Raw genomic sequence first — 15,941 nt, 5'->3', positions numbered from 1 at the left:
CTAAGTAGACTGTAGCAAAACCATAGGTAAAAAAAGATACAAAAATGCTAACAATACTACTGATAATACTACCTATTTATAGAAATTCTTTAAACATGCAGTTCATTTGATTTAAATCAAAGACACAATTCATCTTACTTGCTTTTTCCATAAACAGTTATAGTAAGGAAGTGTAATATAAAAAACGCCACTGATGTGGATGCCTCAATTCCACTAGACTATGAGCTGTTTTCCTAGTGTCTGCAATAGAGCTGTGCTCAGGATACAGCAGGTGGTCAGTGCTTGCTGACTAGACTGCCTCCTCTCCTAATTAATACCAACTTTCAATACACAAAAGGAATTATGTCTTCCCTACTTTTAACAGTGAATTATTGTATGGTTACTCTGGAGTTATTTATGCATAGCTTCACTTTGAAAAAGAACAGAAAGATAGTACTTGTTAGTTTCTGCAGTTCTCTTTTTAAATTTTCTCTGCTTTACAATTGTAAACGTATGTTTCCAGCCTTCTGAAACTTTACTGAGAGCATAATTTGAATAAAAAACAGAATTTTGCAAGGCACCCACTTATCATCTCACTCTACTCATCTCTGTCTTGCAAGCTTCTCTTGCAACAGGAAAACAATAATCATTTATTATGTTTATTATAAATGTTTATTGTTATCAATAAACATTTACTTATGAGGAGGGGGAAGTTCCTTATTTCCCAGTGTATAACTGTTAATAGAGTCTCTCAAGGTGACGCAGCTCCTGCAGCTTCTCCAGACAGCAATGTCAGTATCTGCAGTGGTGTCATTTCTTAATTTCCAGAAAATTTTATTTCCCCTTTTCCCCTCTGTAGTCAGTTTTACAGCTTAGTACCATATATGTACGTACCTGAAGGCAATATGATAACAAGGATATTTCACTAATATTGGCAAACCTGCATGATCTGTTTCTTCAAAATTAAAAAGAATCATCTCTTGCAATCTCAACTAGATAGGCAGATCTTAAGAGGAATACCTAATTTGTAACTGTTTCTAAAACAGCTGAGTTCATTTCGTAATTACTGTCCATTGCTGATGCTGCAGCAGGAACTTAAGGGCTAACATACACTATTCTTTCTCTGCTAAGTGAAAAAGGGAACAATTTCTGAGACTTCAGCAAGGGAAAGGTGAATTCTTGGCCTCCCAAATCCACAAAGATCATGGGAACCTTTGGTGCCATTATGATTTCAATTCAGCTACGTTAAACAAGGTTTTCTGTGAACTGTCATAATCTCCACTGTTTTTAAAACAGGGAAATAGTCTAAATGGACTGAAAATTAACTTCCTGCATACTACCAATTTTTATTTATTTTTATTGCAAGCTGCAAGTCTGATGGAACCAAGCATACCATAATTTCTTATATGCTACCACAAATTAAATTCTGATAGAACCTCCTTATACTTTAGGTTTTAGCAAAAACAAGAGAATAAACTTTTTTTTTTTCACGAGAAATATTACCTCTTAATTACTGGACTTCCTCTATAATGAGATACTGAAGTCTATACCAAGCAATTCAACAAAGATCAAGTATCGCATTATGACTACTGAGCCCAACTCCATTACACGTACATAACATTTCATCTTGGCATAGAGAGGGAGCAGTATATTTTCCCCAATATTATCAAACAGTCTCTCTTTAACTAGGTTAGGACAACACTTACATAGCTTTGGATTTTCATCAGATATACACTTATTTTAGGAAGGCAGTTCCAAGAGACTATTTACCACAACTGCTTTCAAATATTCACTGTAGCGTGCAAGAAGAAACAACTTACTGTCTCGAAGTGTTTCCCAAGCCCATTGATCATTTTTGAAGAAGAGATGTCGTTTGATTTCTTCTACACCATTTCGCCCTAATCTCACCTCTCTGAATAGAGAGAAAAGGAGAAAAATCATTAATCATTTAAGATTTTATTACTATTATCTATTCATATTTATTTGGGGCATAATGCTAAGTTTGTGCAAGATGATAAATACAATTCTATGTCTCCCTGAAATTATGTTGACTATCAGGATAATTTTGAGCATACATAAAAAATAAGTTGAAGACTGAGAATATTAAAGAATTTTTTTCCAAAGAAAAACACACACACACCAAAAAACCCCACAGATTTATTGATCCTCCATGGTTTTTCTACTGACAACAAATAACCAGATGAATCACTTTCCTTGCTTCATTAGCCTAATGAATTTTCCTGATAGGTTTTTTAATAGTGGTAAATATATTTTTTTGCAACTAACAACTTTCACACCAGCAGCTTACAAAAACTCCAAAAGATATTTTAAATATAAAATTTCCATTTTATCCTCTAGTAAATATTTCTGACCAAACACCAATGACAACTCATTCTTGACTCTCCTACAAAATTGAGAGCTTTATAGACTATGCCAAAGCCTTTGACTGGGTGGATCACAATAAACTGTGGAAAATTCTGAAAGAGATGGGAACAGCAGACCACCTGACCTGCCTCTTGAGTAACCATATGCAGGTCAGGAAGCAACGGTTAGAACTGGACATGGAACAACAGACTGGTTCCAAATAGGAAAAGGAGTACATCAAGGCTGTATATTGTCACCCTGCTTATTTAACTTCTATGCAGAGGACATCATGAGAAACACTGGGCTGGAGGAAGCACAAGCTGGAATCAAGACTGCCGGGAGAAATATCAATAACCTCAGATATGCTGATGACACCACCCTTATGGCAGAAAGTGAAGAAGAACTAAAGAGCCTCTTGATGAAAGTGAAAGAGAAGAGTGAAAAAGTTACCTTAAAACTCAACATTCAGAAAACTAAGATCATGGCATCTGGTCCCATCACTTCATGGAAAATAGATGGGGAAACAGTGGAAACAGTGGCTGACTTTATTTTTTTGGGCTTCAAAATCACTGCAGATGGTGACTGCAGCCATGAAATTAAAAGACGCTTACTCCTTGGAAGGAAAGTTATGACCAACCTAGACAGCATATTCAAAAGCAGAGATATTACTTTGTCAACAAAAGTCCAGCTAGTCGAGGCTATGGTTTTTCCAGGGGTATGTATGGATGTGAGAGTTGAACTATAAAGAAAGCTGAGTGCCGAAGAATTGATGCTTTTGAACTGTGGTGTTGGAGAAGACTCTTGAGAGTCCCTTGGACTGCAAGGAGATCCAACCAGTCCATCCTAAAGGAGATCAGTCCTGGGTGTTCATTGGAAGGACTGATGTTGAAGCTGAAACTCCAATACTTTGGCCACCTGATGCGAAGAGGTGACTCATTTGAAAAGACCCTGATGCTGGGAAAGATTGAGGGCAGGAGGAGAAGGGGACGACAGAAGATGAGATGGTTGGATGGCAGCACCGACTCAATGGACATGGGTTTGGGTGGACTCTGGGAGTTGGTGATGGACAGGGAGGCCTGGCGTGCTGCAGTTCATGGGGTTGCAGAGTCGGACACGACTCAGCGACTGAACTGAACTGAATGGGACAAGCTACTGATCCTTGGCCTCTTCGGTAGGCACAGGAAAAAAACATTTTAAAATGTGCCTTTAGTTGAACTGGAAAGAGGAACTCAGCACCATGTGCTTTAGTAGAGCACTTGTAAACAACAAAAATCTCAAACTTTTTCATGAGTTGAAAGACAAACTGCTTTAGATATAATGAGACACTTTTAATAACTTTCACTGACTCTCTCAGACTGGATTAGGGAAACTCTCCATGGTTCTTTGGCACATGATACTTGAGAGTACTTATCTCTGTACAGTAAGTATCTCATTTGCTTGTCTGCTTCCCACAAAGGGCTAGGACACAGTGGAGAAGAGGCTGTGCCCCTTGTTCAATTCTATACCCCAGCATGGTTTTTATATTAGACTACATTTATATAGTGCTTATATTAAAACATAGAAATTTCAAAAACTATCATGTTTCAGGTTCTAAAGGACATACTGAAGGAGGATAAATTAACTTCAATTAAAGTGAATCCAAAATTGAAACATATTTAAAGGTACAAAGCCCCTCTTGTACTTACATTAACCATATACAACCTTAAACCTTAAATGTAATCTTAGTAAGTCATCTGGTTCATATTTAAACTTTAGAAGTAAAAGACAAGGAGATATATATATATATGTAACATGCCATTTCTGTTTCTAAGACATTTACGTGCATTTACATTTGTAAAAAATGCTTGTTGAAACTAGAAGACCATGTTAATGAAGGAAGGAGGTAGGAAATACTAATACTATTTTTTGTATAGCTCTGCACTATCTCCTTAATTTCAAAAAGTATATGCCAGATATAATTAAATCTTTTCCCCAGCTTTACTGAGGTATAACTGGCAAATAAAATTTTAAGATATTTAGCTTACAATGTGACAATTTTCTATTCAAATATATACACTGAAAGGATTCCCCCAACAAGCTAATCAATCACTTCACATATTTACTTTTCCTGTTTCAGCTGGTCGCAAGAACATTTAAGTTCTAGCCCCTCAACAAATTTCAACTACACAATATAGTATTAAATGGCATCAACTGGAAGATGCATCATCATTTTTCTATCACTAGGAGAAAAAAATGCCCTCAATTAAATTAGTACATGCCATTGATCTTAAGATGCACTCTAATTTTTGAGATTTTAACATGTTTCTAAAAAAAAAATAAAACCCTCAGGGAATTCCTTTTCACTGCCTGGGTTCAATCCCTGGTTGGGGAACTAAGAGTCCACAAGCCGTGCAGCACGGCCAAAAGAACAACAACAACAAAACCAGACTCAATAAAATATACTATCATCTTTATATTTAAGTTAAAATTTTAACAATGAAAAAAATTACAATCTGATCTAGTCATCAGAAAAGAATCTTTTACTATCCCAATTTCTTAGGTAAGGTAATTGAGATCCAGAAAAATCAGAAAATTATAGCAGGTTTCACTGTCATGAATGACTTGAAGAATGGTAACATTTTTATTTCAATAGTATAAATAAAGGAGCTCAGAAATAGACCTTAAAAACTGAGCAGCAAAATCAAAGTTTCCTTGAATAGTGTTCCATGTTAAAATTATTTACCTGTCAGTAAGGAAGGCACAAATAAGATTTTTTGCTTCTTTTGATATGTCATTATCATCAGGGAAGGTAAGAGAATTTTTATGGTTCATAATCTTACTGTAAGTTCCAACCAGAGAATCTGCATAAAATGGTGTATCACCTGACAAATTGACAGGGAAAACAAAAACAAATTAAGATACATTTAGAGAAATAAGCTTCCAAGGAAAAGTCAATGTTACTGCTTAATGATAATTAACTATGCATAAACTAAAAACATACACCAAAAGAAGTAACACATCAAGTTTGTCAAAACACACAAAGTATGTGTGTTTGGATCACAGCTTGGATCAATCTGTTTTCTACTAACAAAATCAACATTGCTAACTTAATGTAATATTTTATCAGAAGAAGCCAAGTCTAAGTATGGAGATGAACAACTGTTAGAGGTACATAAAATTCTCCTTTACTTACCTACAAGCATTTCATATAAAAATACCCCAACTGACCACCAGTCACATTCTCGTCCATAATAACCATCGCCACCTTGAGATTTTAATACTTCAGGGGAAATATAATCAGGTGTTCCAACTGCTGTATCACATCGTACCATGCCTTCCTAAACAGAGGTCAAATTTTCAATTAGGATATAAATGTAAAGTGTCAATTATTCAACACAAGTGTTTTCTTAATATAACCTGTAGAACTCTAAGTCTTTATAAAAAGGTCATATTAAAACCTAATGTAAACTTGACAAAAAGTAATAAATAGCTTAATCCTATATACATATTATGTACATAATATATTCATGTGTGTATATGTTTACAGATACCTTTACTTTGTAATAACTTTCACTAGAAAGACATAGTAAATTTATTAATTTATTATTTTCCACTTATTATTCTTTTATTTTTAGACCATTTATTATTCCCCCAGTTGAAACAGTAAGATCTCAACTGCAGAGAACAAGTATATAAGTCAAGGCAAATATGTTGAGAAACTGACAACAAATCTCTTGATAACATTAATACATAAAAGGTGATTTAATTGTTTTTTACTAAAATAGTCATTCAATTTAACTATACTTGAAATAGAGAAAAACACATGTAAGAAGTGACCGTACACATATAAAATAGGAAGTCACATGCATGGAGAAAGGGTGTAATAGTGTTAAGCCCACTGATCTCTGTTTACCACACATTTTAAACTTCTCTCCAAAATAAAAACAAAACTATATATACCTGTTACTTACTGCAGCTGGTATTAATGCAAGAGAATGATCAATGTTTACACAAAAGTTCTCACATAGGGCTTTCCTCCTAACCAGTTAAGTTTCCTTTGGAAATAAATACAACTTTCTGGTTATTCTTCTATGATAAGTTTCAAAGAATATAAACTGTTTCAACTGAAAATAAAGCAGCATACTTGCTACTTCAGCCATGTACATGTTATTATATAAACAGTGAGCATGGATATCTTTTATGACTGACTCCCAAAATAAGTAGTAAGATCTTTTCATGTTTAATAGAAGGCTAAGTAAAACACTAAAAAATACATGTATTACTGAAATCCAGTTTTTATGAAGGTCGCATTTTAACATTGGCATTAGTATTTAGTGCCATTTAAACTAAGCCCATTTCTAGTTAAAATAGCAGACATTACAGAGTTATTTTAAAAAATTCAGTAAATCTGGCAATCCACACTTCCCCTAAACAGAGAGGGGAAAAATAAAGTACTCACAAGTTACTAACACAACAGTGAAACCATGGCATTTTAGTCCAACAAATAAGACAGGGCACATTGATTCTGTACACGTCCAGATATGGTTAGTAATTCTTAAATTCTTAAAACATTTTGTAAAAAGTATCGATCTTGAATTAGCAAAACTAAATTAAAATCTAATTATTTAACCTTATTCATCTTCATACAAGTACCAAAATCTGCTAACTTCAAATGTCCAGATTTATCCAGCAGCATGTTATCAGGCTTCACATCTCTGAGGAGGGAAAAAAAATAGAGTATCTCTGAAACAGGTCATAAATTGATAAAAATTATATGAGGCAATGATTTTAGGTCCAATATCCTCACTCAGTTTAGGTAAGACCACCTTTAAACTATATGCACTCTCTCTCCACATCTATAAACTGAACTTCATCAGGGACATTCTCTCATGTGTTATGTCTCAGAAGAAGACATATAATATTCCCTTTGAAGCAGAGTTTGATTCTTCCAAGAGGAAAATCAAGTCATTTGAGAGAGAATAACCATAAAAAATGTAACATTCAAACATAAAAAGTAACTAAAACACACAAGATAGATAAATACATAAATAACCCTAAAAGAGGGTCTTAAGTCACTTCCATTTTTGTATCCCTGACATTGAGCACAGCAATTGCACAGAGAATTCAATTGGTGTTTGTAGAACAAATGAAACTACCCTTCTAACAAATAAGTATGATCTATTCACTAATCAAAAGCAAATTAATTTGAATGTAAAAATTTAAAGCATTTAATACCCTGGAAGATATCTTAAAAAAATAGCTTATACATTCTACTTTTCAGGACACTATATAAAAGCTTTATCATTAAGAAATATTAAAGAGTACATTTATATCAACACTAAATTGAAATGTCAGAACTACAAATTTTAAAGTTTTAAATCCTGAAATACCACTTATGTCATATGGAAGAATAGGTGGACTCAGAGTGGGATGTGTTAACCAAATAAAGTACTTATTTTTAGCTTCTCTCTTCGACAAATGAGAAATTTTAAACATTTTTATCTTTACCTATGGATAAAACCCATGGAATGGATTGCATCCAATGCAAGAACTACTTCTGCAGTATAGAATCGGGCCCATTTTTCAGGCACGTCATAGTTGCTCATTAAATTTACAAGATCTCCACCAGGCATGTACTCCATTACCATGTAAAGATAACGATCATCTTGGAATGCATAAAACAGCTACACAAATACAGAAGAACAAAGAAATTTATTAAGATTAAACAAAACTGCTTCATTTAAGAATTGTCAAAAACACTAGTATAATTAAAATAATCAAATGCAGTAGTTGTAAGCACTGTTTTTAAAAAGGAAATAAATACAAACATAAATAGCACAAAGAACTTCGCATATGTCAAGGAATTATTAACTGGTTATTTCTGAGGAGCTGGAGACTTTTTTCTCTACATTTTCTATACTAATTGAATTTCTTATACTGAGAATTTTAAAAAATTATAACTTTCAATAAAGGATATACAATTCTTCTAAGCAAAGATATACTGTAGTTCTAATTTAAATTGTGCATAGTGGGGTTTAATGTTAAATTTATATTGATATCACAATTTTCCAGTAGTCTAATAAATTAGGCTTTAGTTTTAATTGTCTCTGACTAGCTGTGTGACAAGGCAATTACATAGCCTCTCAAATTACCTGTGACTTCTGTACTGGGACTATACCATATGTGACTTTTAAACTTGCTGCAGTCTGCATCTAGATGCCTGGCAGTTGGCAAGTATTTAATGAATGTTCAATGAACAAAAGCACAAATTTAATCTATAAATTGAGGATGTAGCTAATGGGGACTAACTGCCTTTCTGGGTTGTTAAAAAGAGATCAGCAAATACTGAAAGCACTTACTACAACAGGTGCTCAGTAAACAACAGCAGTCAGTAGGAGGAGCAGCCAACAGAGAAGCAGGGAGAGGGCAACAGAGTCAAAGCAGGAAGGGGAAGGTCCATCAATACGAAATTGGCAACAATATCAGGCATAAATATATTATATGACCAGGGTTAAAGTTAAAAGGAGAGCAAATTTACAAAAGAACTTTTTTTTTTTCTTTTTTGGCCATGACGTGCAGCTTGTGGGATCTTAGTCCCCTGATATAGGGATCGAACTGGGGTCCAGGGCACTGAAAACCCCAAATCCAAACCACTGGACCACCAGGGAATTCTCTACAAAAGGACATTTTAAGTAAACATGAGAAGATTAGAATAGAACTAAAATAAATGAAATAAGCCCTAGAGAAAAATTATAAATTATAACTAATTTACCTAGGCAGTTATATCTTTAAATTCTTTTTGTTATTTCATTTTTTTCAACAGCGTGTAACGATTTTAGCTATGGATTTAGTAACTTTAGTTATTTTAGTTATGGATTTAGTAACTTATGGGCTTCCCTGGTAGCTCAGCTGGTAAAGAATTTGCCTGCAATGCAGAAGACCCTGGTTTGATCCCCTGGAGAAGGAAATGGCTACCCACTCCAGTATTCTGGCCTGGAGAGTTCTATGGACAGAGGAGCCTGGCGGGCTACAGTACATGGGGTTGCAAAGAGTCGGACATGACTGAGCGATTTTCACTTTCACTTAGTAACTTTAATTACAAAATACATATTTAGAGGGAAGGATAAGAAACTAAGTGGTGTCTCATGGCTATCCCAGGTTAACATGTACAGTGAATCACTCGGACACCATAATTAAAGAAACATTGCTGATCTGGTGGCAGTTTCCCTATTTACAGACAATGTATCAAGAAAAACAAAGCTTCAAACTCACAAGTTGTAAATTTAACCTTAAATATTTATGTCATGTTTTTAACTTTTTACACAACATTGAACATTCCTCATATCAGTAGTTCTCAACCAGAAAGGCAAACTGTTGGTGTCCCACAGCCCCCAGCAACCCACTCTCCCCAACACACCACAATGTCTGAACACAATTTTAGTTGCTAATAGCTGGTGTGTGGAGTGGAGACGGCTGCTACTGGGAGGACCTGGGCAGAAGTCAGGGATCCTGTTATAAACCCTATAAGGCACAGGATAGCCCCCAGCAGCAAAACATCACATGGCTGAAAGGAAAAGGAAAGTTACTCGCACAGTCGTGTCTGACTTTGCGATCCTGTGGACTGTAGCCCGTCAAGTCCTCTGTCTATGGAATTCTCCAAGCAAGAGTACTGGAGTGGGTTGCCATTCCCTTCTCCAGGGGATCTTCCTGACCCAGGGCTCGAACCTGGGTCTCCTACATTGCAGGAAGATTCTTTACCAACTGAGCTACTAGGGAAGCCCTCACGTGGCTGAAAATGTCAACAATACCGAGACTGAGAGACCCTACTCTATATAGCTGATACAAACAAGAACAAACACTTTAAGTATAAAAAGCCTTATTATGCAAATCTTAAACATATTTCATATTCTTTTTATACCAATTACTATTATGCTTAGGACAGTTTTTATTACCTAGTATAAATAAAGAAGCTACAGAATTCATGCTAGGAATTCAGAAATGATCTAGCTTAGTAGTTTTACTCCATTTTTTAAACCAGAAGATCTTATCCCCCTCACATGAAATCTTAATAAGAACCCCAATATATAAGACACATAAAACATGCAGCTGCTCTAATTGAAGCAGCAATAGAAAACCCAGAATTATAACCTACCCAAATAACTCCTTGCTCCCATGACTCCAAATGAGGTACCTATTCAGTTTAAAATAACCAATCTAAGCCAACTTTCACATTTTTGAGCAATGAAACTCAGGCTCAAAGATAGAAATAACCGGGCCACAACTTTAGGTAGACCTGTGGCAATCAAGATCAGGACCTACAATTACTAACTTTCTGATGTATTTTTCCTTCCACTGAAAAACCTGAAGCCAATACAATATTATTTGGAGGCCTAGCTTAACTTTTTTTCCTTCCTTTCTCCCATTTTCTTCCATTCCATAAAATGAGAGACAAATATTTACTTCCTTCCCAGAGATGATTCAATAACATTGAATTTTATGATTTTAAAAATGACGTATTAGATACTTTTATAACTGCCAATAAATTCTCTCTTGCTGTTCACTAAAAACCAAAGTCAGCTTCTCAGATATGTCAAGTTACTAACCAGTACAACAACAATGAAACAACAGCAAAAGCATACCTGAACAACCCAAGGACTGTTAGCAAAAGCCATGATGTCCCTTTCTTCCCAGAAAAAAGCAGAATCAGATCTCTTAATCATTTCAAATTTGCTGAGGAGCTTCATAGCGTACACCTTCCTGGTGGATTTATGCCTTACCTTTGAAATGGAAAATAATGAACCTTTCATTAACATTTAAAGATCAGTGTTTCACAAACAATTTACTAAATAATCTAACATTACTGTGTGTCTGTTTTAACATCTCTTCTGAATTACCCCAGTAAGATCATGTTAAGGCTTTAAATACCATAAGTAATGTTAGGAAAAAAAACTTTATTCCCTGTATTATGGCATCCTTCCCCTTCTCCACTCTGCTATGGATGCTACTTTCTGTTTAAAAACTTATTATTATGCCACAGCATTTTAGATGGAGTAGTATCAGGAGTAAAGTCTTCTCTTTTGATGCTTGAAACTTCTTCTCTACCCTTGAATGCTTGGGGAAAATATTTCACACTACTGCTGAATGAGACTCTAGGCTTTCATATTGGTAGGCAAGAAAGTCTAGAGCAATTTAGAGCAAGACTTTTATAAAATCAATAGTTTTCCAAAACATCATATGTTAAACAAACAAGTAGATTTTTTAATTTTAAAAAGATTTTAAAATCTCATTAAAATAACCTACCAATTGAACTTCTCCAAATGCACCTCTACCAATCACCTTCACTACTTCATAATCTTCAGCTTTCATTCGTAAATCTCTAATTTTATTTATTGTGTCTTTATCTGTATGAAAAGAAAAAGTTTATAATTTTAAATCACCGAAACAGTATAACTAAAACTGCTTATTTAACATTCAAGTTCTTGAGAAACAACAAAAAACAAAGATGTGCATTAAAAGTTATTTGATACAGGTAAAATATGAAGTTGTAAAAGAGAGAAATGCTCAATGTGCTGAGAATTGTTTTCAACAAATTCTGAAATGACTTCACTCTAGCTGTTAAATAATTACATTAAAATCTGACCAGAATGTTTTTTAAAAAAACAAACATTATACTACACGTATACTGAGGATAATTAGTTAATTAGTTCCTGGTATTTAAGTATATATCAACTTTGAACCAAGGGGCCACAGGTAGATATTTTAGATTAATTAAATCTTTCTATCAAGTCAGTTTTGATAATCCTTTTAAAAAGATATAAAATATCAAAGGTAAAATAAACATGCTAAAGAATCACATATTTATTATATTTCTCTATTTGAATGAAGACTAACTTAAAACACACAGTGGGAATCTGCAATTATTTATATAAACCTGTCACACTACAAACTACAATAATTTAAAATCCCCACTGGGTAGATATTCTAATTCCTAATTTGGTCATAGATTAAAATAGGGCTATTTTAATCCACATGGGTCAACATTGGCATGAGATTACATGGAAAAGCTTCACATTTCAGAGTTGTACAAAATACAGGGCAGCTGTTAAACTTAAGTTCTAGTTACTAATAAAAGCTGCATATAATGTCTTTCTTTTGAAATGTATAATTTAAACTTGTGTTTATATACCTTTTGGCCTGTAAACACATGCAACAAAGAGTAAACTTTCACACAGGAATTATATAAGTACATTTCATTTTAGATCACCTATCTATTGCAAATGCATCAGCAAGATATAAACAATAATCAATTTACTGCAGAAACATTTGTGTTAACCATGCAGTCTCTATAGTAACCACTGTAAATATAGAAATGTAACTTTAAAAACATAATCTCTGCTTTTATGGATTTCAAATGAAACAGAAACAAACAAACAAATAATAATACCAAAAAATGCAAAAAAGGGAAATAAAGCACAAGCACAGAGTTTGTGGAATAACAAGGATGACACCTAACCTAAGCCTGCCTGAGCGGGAGATAGCGAGGAAAGGCTTTCTGGAGGTGTCAGAACCTGAAACAAGTCTTAAGAATAAAAAAAAAAAGAGTAGCAGTTAGCTAGCTGGGAAAAAGAAAAGAGAGACTAACAGGCAGATGGGCAAATATAAGCAAAGGCACAGCAGAACTGTTTGCATTGCTGGGGCATCAAGTCTGTGGGAAGGACTTGAAAAGAGAGGCTGGAGAGTACCAATCTCATTAATAAGGAGCTTGAACTTTACCTATAGGCCAATAGCTGTAAAATTATTATTTCATCAACAAAAAATATTTTTCACATTAAAGTTTAAAAGCAATACAATATGAAAACAGATAAAAGTGCTCTGCTTCACGAGGATCGTGACGGTGGGTGGCAGAGGAATTGCTTTGTACACCTCTCTACAGCAGCCCTGAAGAGTCCTACCTGAAAACCACCACTCTGTGCAGGAAGCCATGAAAAGAAAGAGGCATAGACACAATATAGTCAAATTTACATTTCAGCTACTCCAGCGACTATGTAAAAGATAAACTCAATAAAGGCAAGGCTGGGGGGTGGGGAGGAGTAGAATTTTAAGAGTACTATAATACTCTAGATGAGAAATAAGGAAGTCATGAACCAGATAATGAGTCATGAACCAGATAATGAGATATATGATAGCCTATAGAGTTGAGAAAGATCCCTGGCTCTGGTTATACCAGGTTTAGAGCCATAAACAGGATATTAATTCTGTAGTTTTGGGCCCCCAAAACATGTCTGCTGCAAATTTATGTGGAAATAGAGATTTCGCTGCTTCTTTTAATTTCTGACAGCACAAGTTACAAAGCTACTTGTGATTCAGACAATATTAGTTGTCAAAATGACTTCATTACATTTCAGTTTTGCAAAGAAGTGCTGTTTTGCCTTGTAATTTTAAGTTAAAGCAAAAACTAATGTCCAAAGTCAGTGTTCAATGGTAATTCAATGACAGTTGGGAGTGGTTCTCTTCACCAAGAAAAATATTCATTTTGGTCAGTTCTTCCTGCTGCTGCTAAGTCGCTTCAGTTGTGTCCAACTCTGTGCGACCCCATAGACAGCAGCCCACCAGGCTCCCCCATCCCTGGGATTCTCCAGGCAAGAACACTGGAGTGGGTTGCCATTTCCTTCTCCAATGCATGAAAGTGAAAAGTGAAAGTGAAGTTGCTCAGTCGCATCCGACTCTAGCGACCCCATGGACTGCAGCCTACCAGGCTCCTCCATCTGTGGATTTTCCAGGCAAGAGTACTGGAGTGGGGTGCCACTGCCTTCTCCGTCAGTTCTTACTACCATGTAAAATAACACAGCCTGAGTGGCTTAAACAGACATTGATTTTCTCCTGGTTCTAGAGACTCAAAGGCCAAGATCAGGGGCCAGGGAGTTTGGTTTCTGGTGAGATTTCTTTCTGGCTTGCTGGCATCCAGCATCTCTGTGTGCTCACAGGACATCTTGTGTGTTGTGCAGGTGAGGACACTAACCCTGTCACCAATTCCATTTTATCAGAGTCCCACCTTTATGATCTCATTCAACCTGAACTGCCTCTTGTTTGGCCCTATCTCCAAATACAGTTCTACCAAGGGGCTAGGGATTCCGCAGTGGCATCCCACTCCAGTACTCTTGCCTGGAGGATCCCATGGATGGGGGAGCCTGGCGGGCTGCCATCTATGGGGTCGCACAGAGTCAGACACGACTAAAGCGACTTAGCAGCAGCAGCAGGGATTCAACAGACAGATTTGGGGGGACACAAATCCATAAACAATCACAATGAAATGTTACCACTGCTAAGACATTGATTTGCTGCATGCAAAGATAAATGGAAATATTCAGCTTCAATTACTGTCAAAAATGTACAGAATTGTTAATGCGTAAGTCCATGAGACTGAATGAGGTTTACCACTGATACTGTGGTTCAGTAACACATGATAGATCCAAATACTTTCTAAAAAGTACTTGCTGATGTACAATACAAACTACAGGCTTTAAACGTCTTGTGTTTTCACAAGATCTGTTAGTTTAACTAAGCCATTTTCTGCACCATACATAATTTTAACTACCATCCCTTGTCACACATCTCAGCAGACCCCACTTCAAGTTGTACTTAGTGTTTCCTCAACTATCTTGCCTGTACTTGTTCTATGCAGACTATACACGGAGGTTAATCCTTTAGTCACTTCAAACTCAGCATTGATCGCTCAAATAAATAAGAGTCAAGGAAAATCACTCAAAATTATCTTGCTTTTAAATTGACTACTGCTGCTGCTCCCAACAGTCTTGATGCTTTGAGCAACTACTGTTCTTGCCAAGAAGCTAATAGTCTTAAGGAAGTTATTCTCTCTATACATATTTGCTCTGCTGCTGCAAACACTCACAATCAGCAAGCAGCTTTCTCTGTGTGGCTAACAAATAAGCCACTTGTAAACTTACATAAGGTCGTAACATCATTTTCTTCCTTCATTTTGTAAAGAAAATTCTGCTGTGATGGGATATTCTCTTTTAAATTTTCTGGGCTTTTTTTCCTGTTACTTTCCTGGGAGTTGGGAACGTTATGGTGAGTGCTGATTCACTCCTGTCAATGCCCACTGCACCCTTTCAGCACAGCCACAGTGTCACTGAGTAGTAACACAACGCTTCACCCTCCAACTTGAAGAAATAATCCACACTTCACTGTGGTGCAAAATAAGAACACTTAAGTTCCCTTTTCCTTTTCTGTTCTGACATGATGGGCATGCACTAACAATGGGGAAAAAATAAAATGCTGAGGTATGGTGATACACATGGAGTTCTAACTGCAGCACTGTGATTTAGTGTGCTGAGCAATGGTGTGAAGCAGTAAAGAGGCCGTGTACGATTTCCGTCACAACTACTCAACTTTCCAACTTGTGCTGTAGCAGAAAAGTAATCACAAACAATACAGAAAAGAATAAGCATAGCTATGTCACAATAAAACTTTACTTATGGACACTGAAATCCATATAATTTTCATGTATCATGAAATACTACTAATCTTTTGATGTTCTATAAATTATTTTTAAAAATATAAAAACCATTCATAGCTCATAAGCCATCCCAAAACAGATA

General features: G+C 35.6%; 1 protein-coding gene across 3 annotated transcripts in view; it reads right to left on the bottom strand.

Moving 5' to 3' along the window:
- The window catches only part of ROCK1 (Rho associated coiled-coil containing protein kinase 1), a 124,790-nt gene that overhangs the window by 55,048 nt on the left and 53,801 nt on the right, over nt 1–15,941 (bottom strand). For all 3 annotated transcript variants that reach the window (XM_027526263.1, XM_027526264.1, XM_027526265.1), the window contains 7 exons: nt 11,623–11,723; nt 10,962–11,099; nt 7,831–8,006; nt 6,953–7,037; nt 5,516–5,660; nt 5,066–5,204; nt 1,800–1,891 (listed from right to left, as the gene is read on the bottom strand). In XM_027526263.1, the coding sequence (XP_027382064.1) occupies nt 1,800–1,891; nt 5,066–5,204; nt 5,516–5,660; nt 6,953–7,037; nt 7,831–8,006; nt 10,962–11,099; nt 11,623–11,723 (876 nt within the window). The remainder of the gene's footprint in view (nt 1–1,799; nt 1,892–5,065; nt 5,205–5,515; nt 5,661–6,952; nt 7,038–7,830; nt 8,007–10,961; nt 11,100–11,622; nt 11,724–15,941) is intronic.

This window comes from Bos indicus x Bos taurus, chromosome 24 (assembly GCF_003369695.1).
Source record: "Bos indicus x Bos taurus breed Angus x Brahman F1 hybrid chromosome 24, Bos_hybrid_MaternalHap_v2.0, whole genome shotgun sequence".
NCBI classification, from domain to species: domain Eukaryota; kingdom Metazoa; phylum Chordata; class Mammalia; order Artiodactyla; family Bovidae; genus Bos; species Bos indicus x Bos taurus.
The sequence above is the reverse complement of the archived record's forward strand: the minus strand, read 5'-3'. Positions and strand labels throughout refer to the sequence as shown.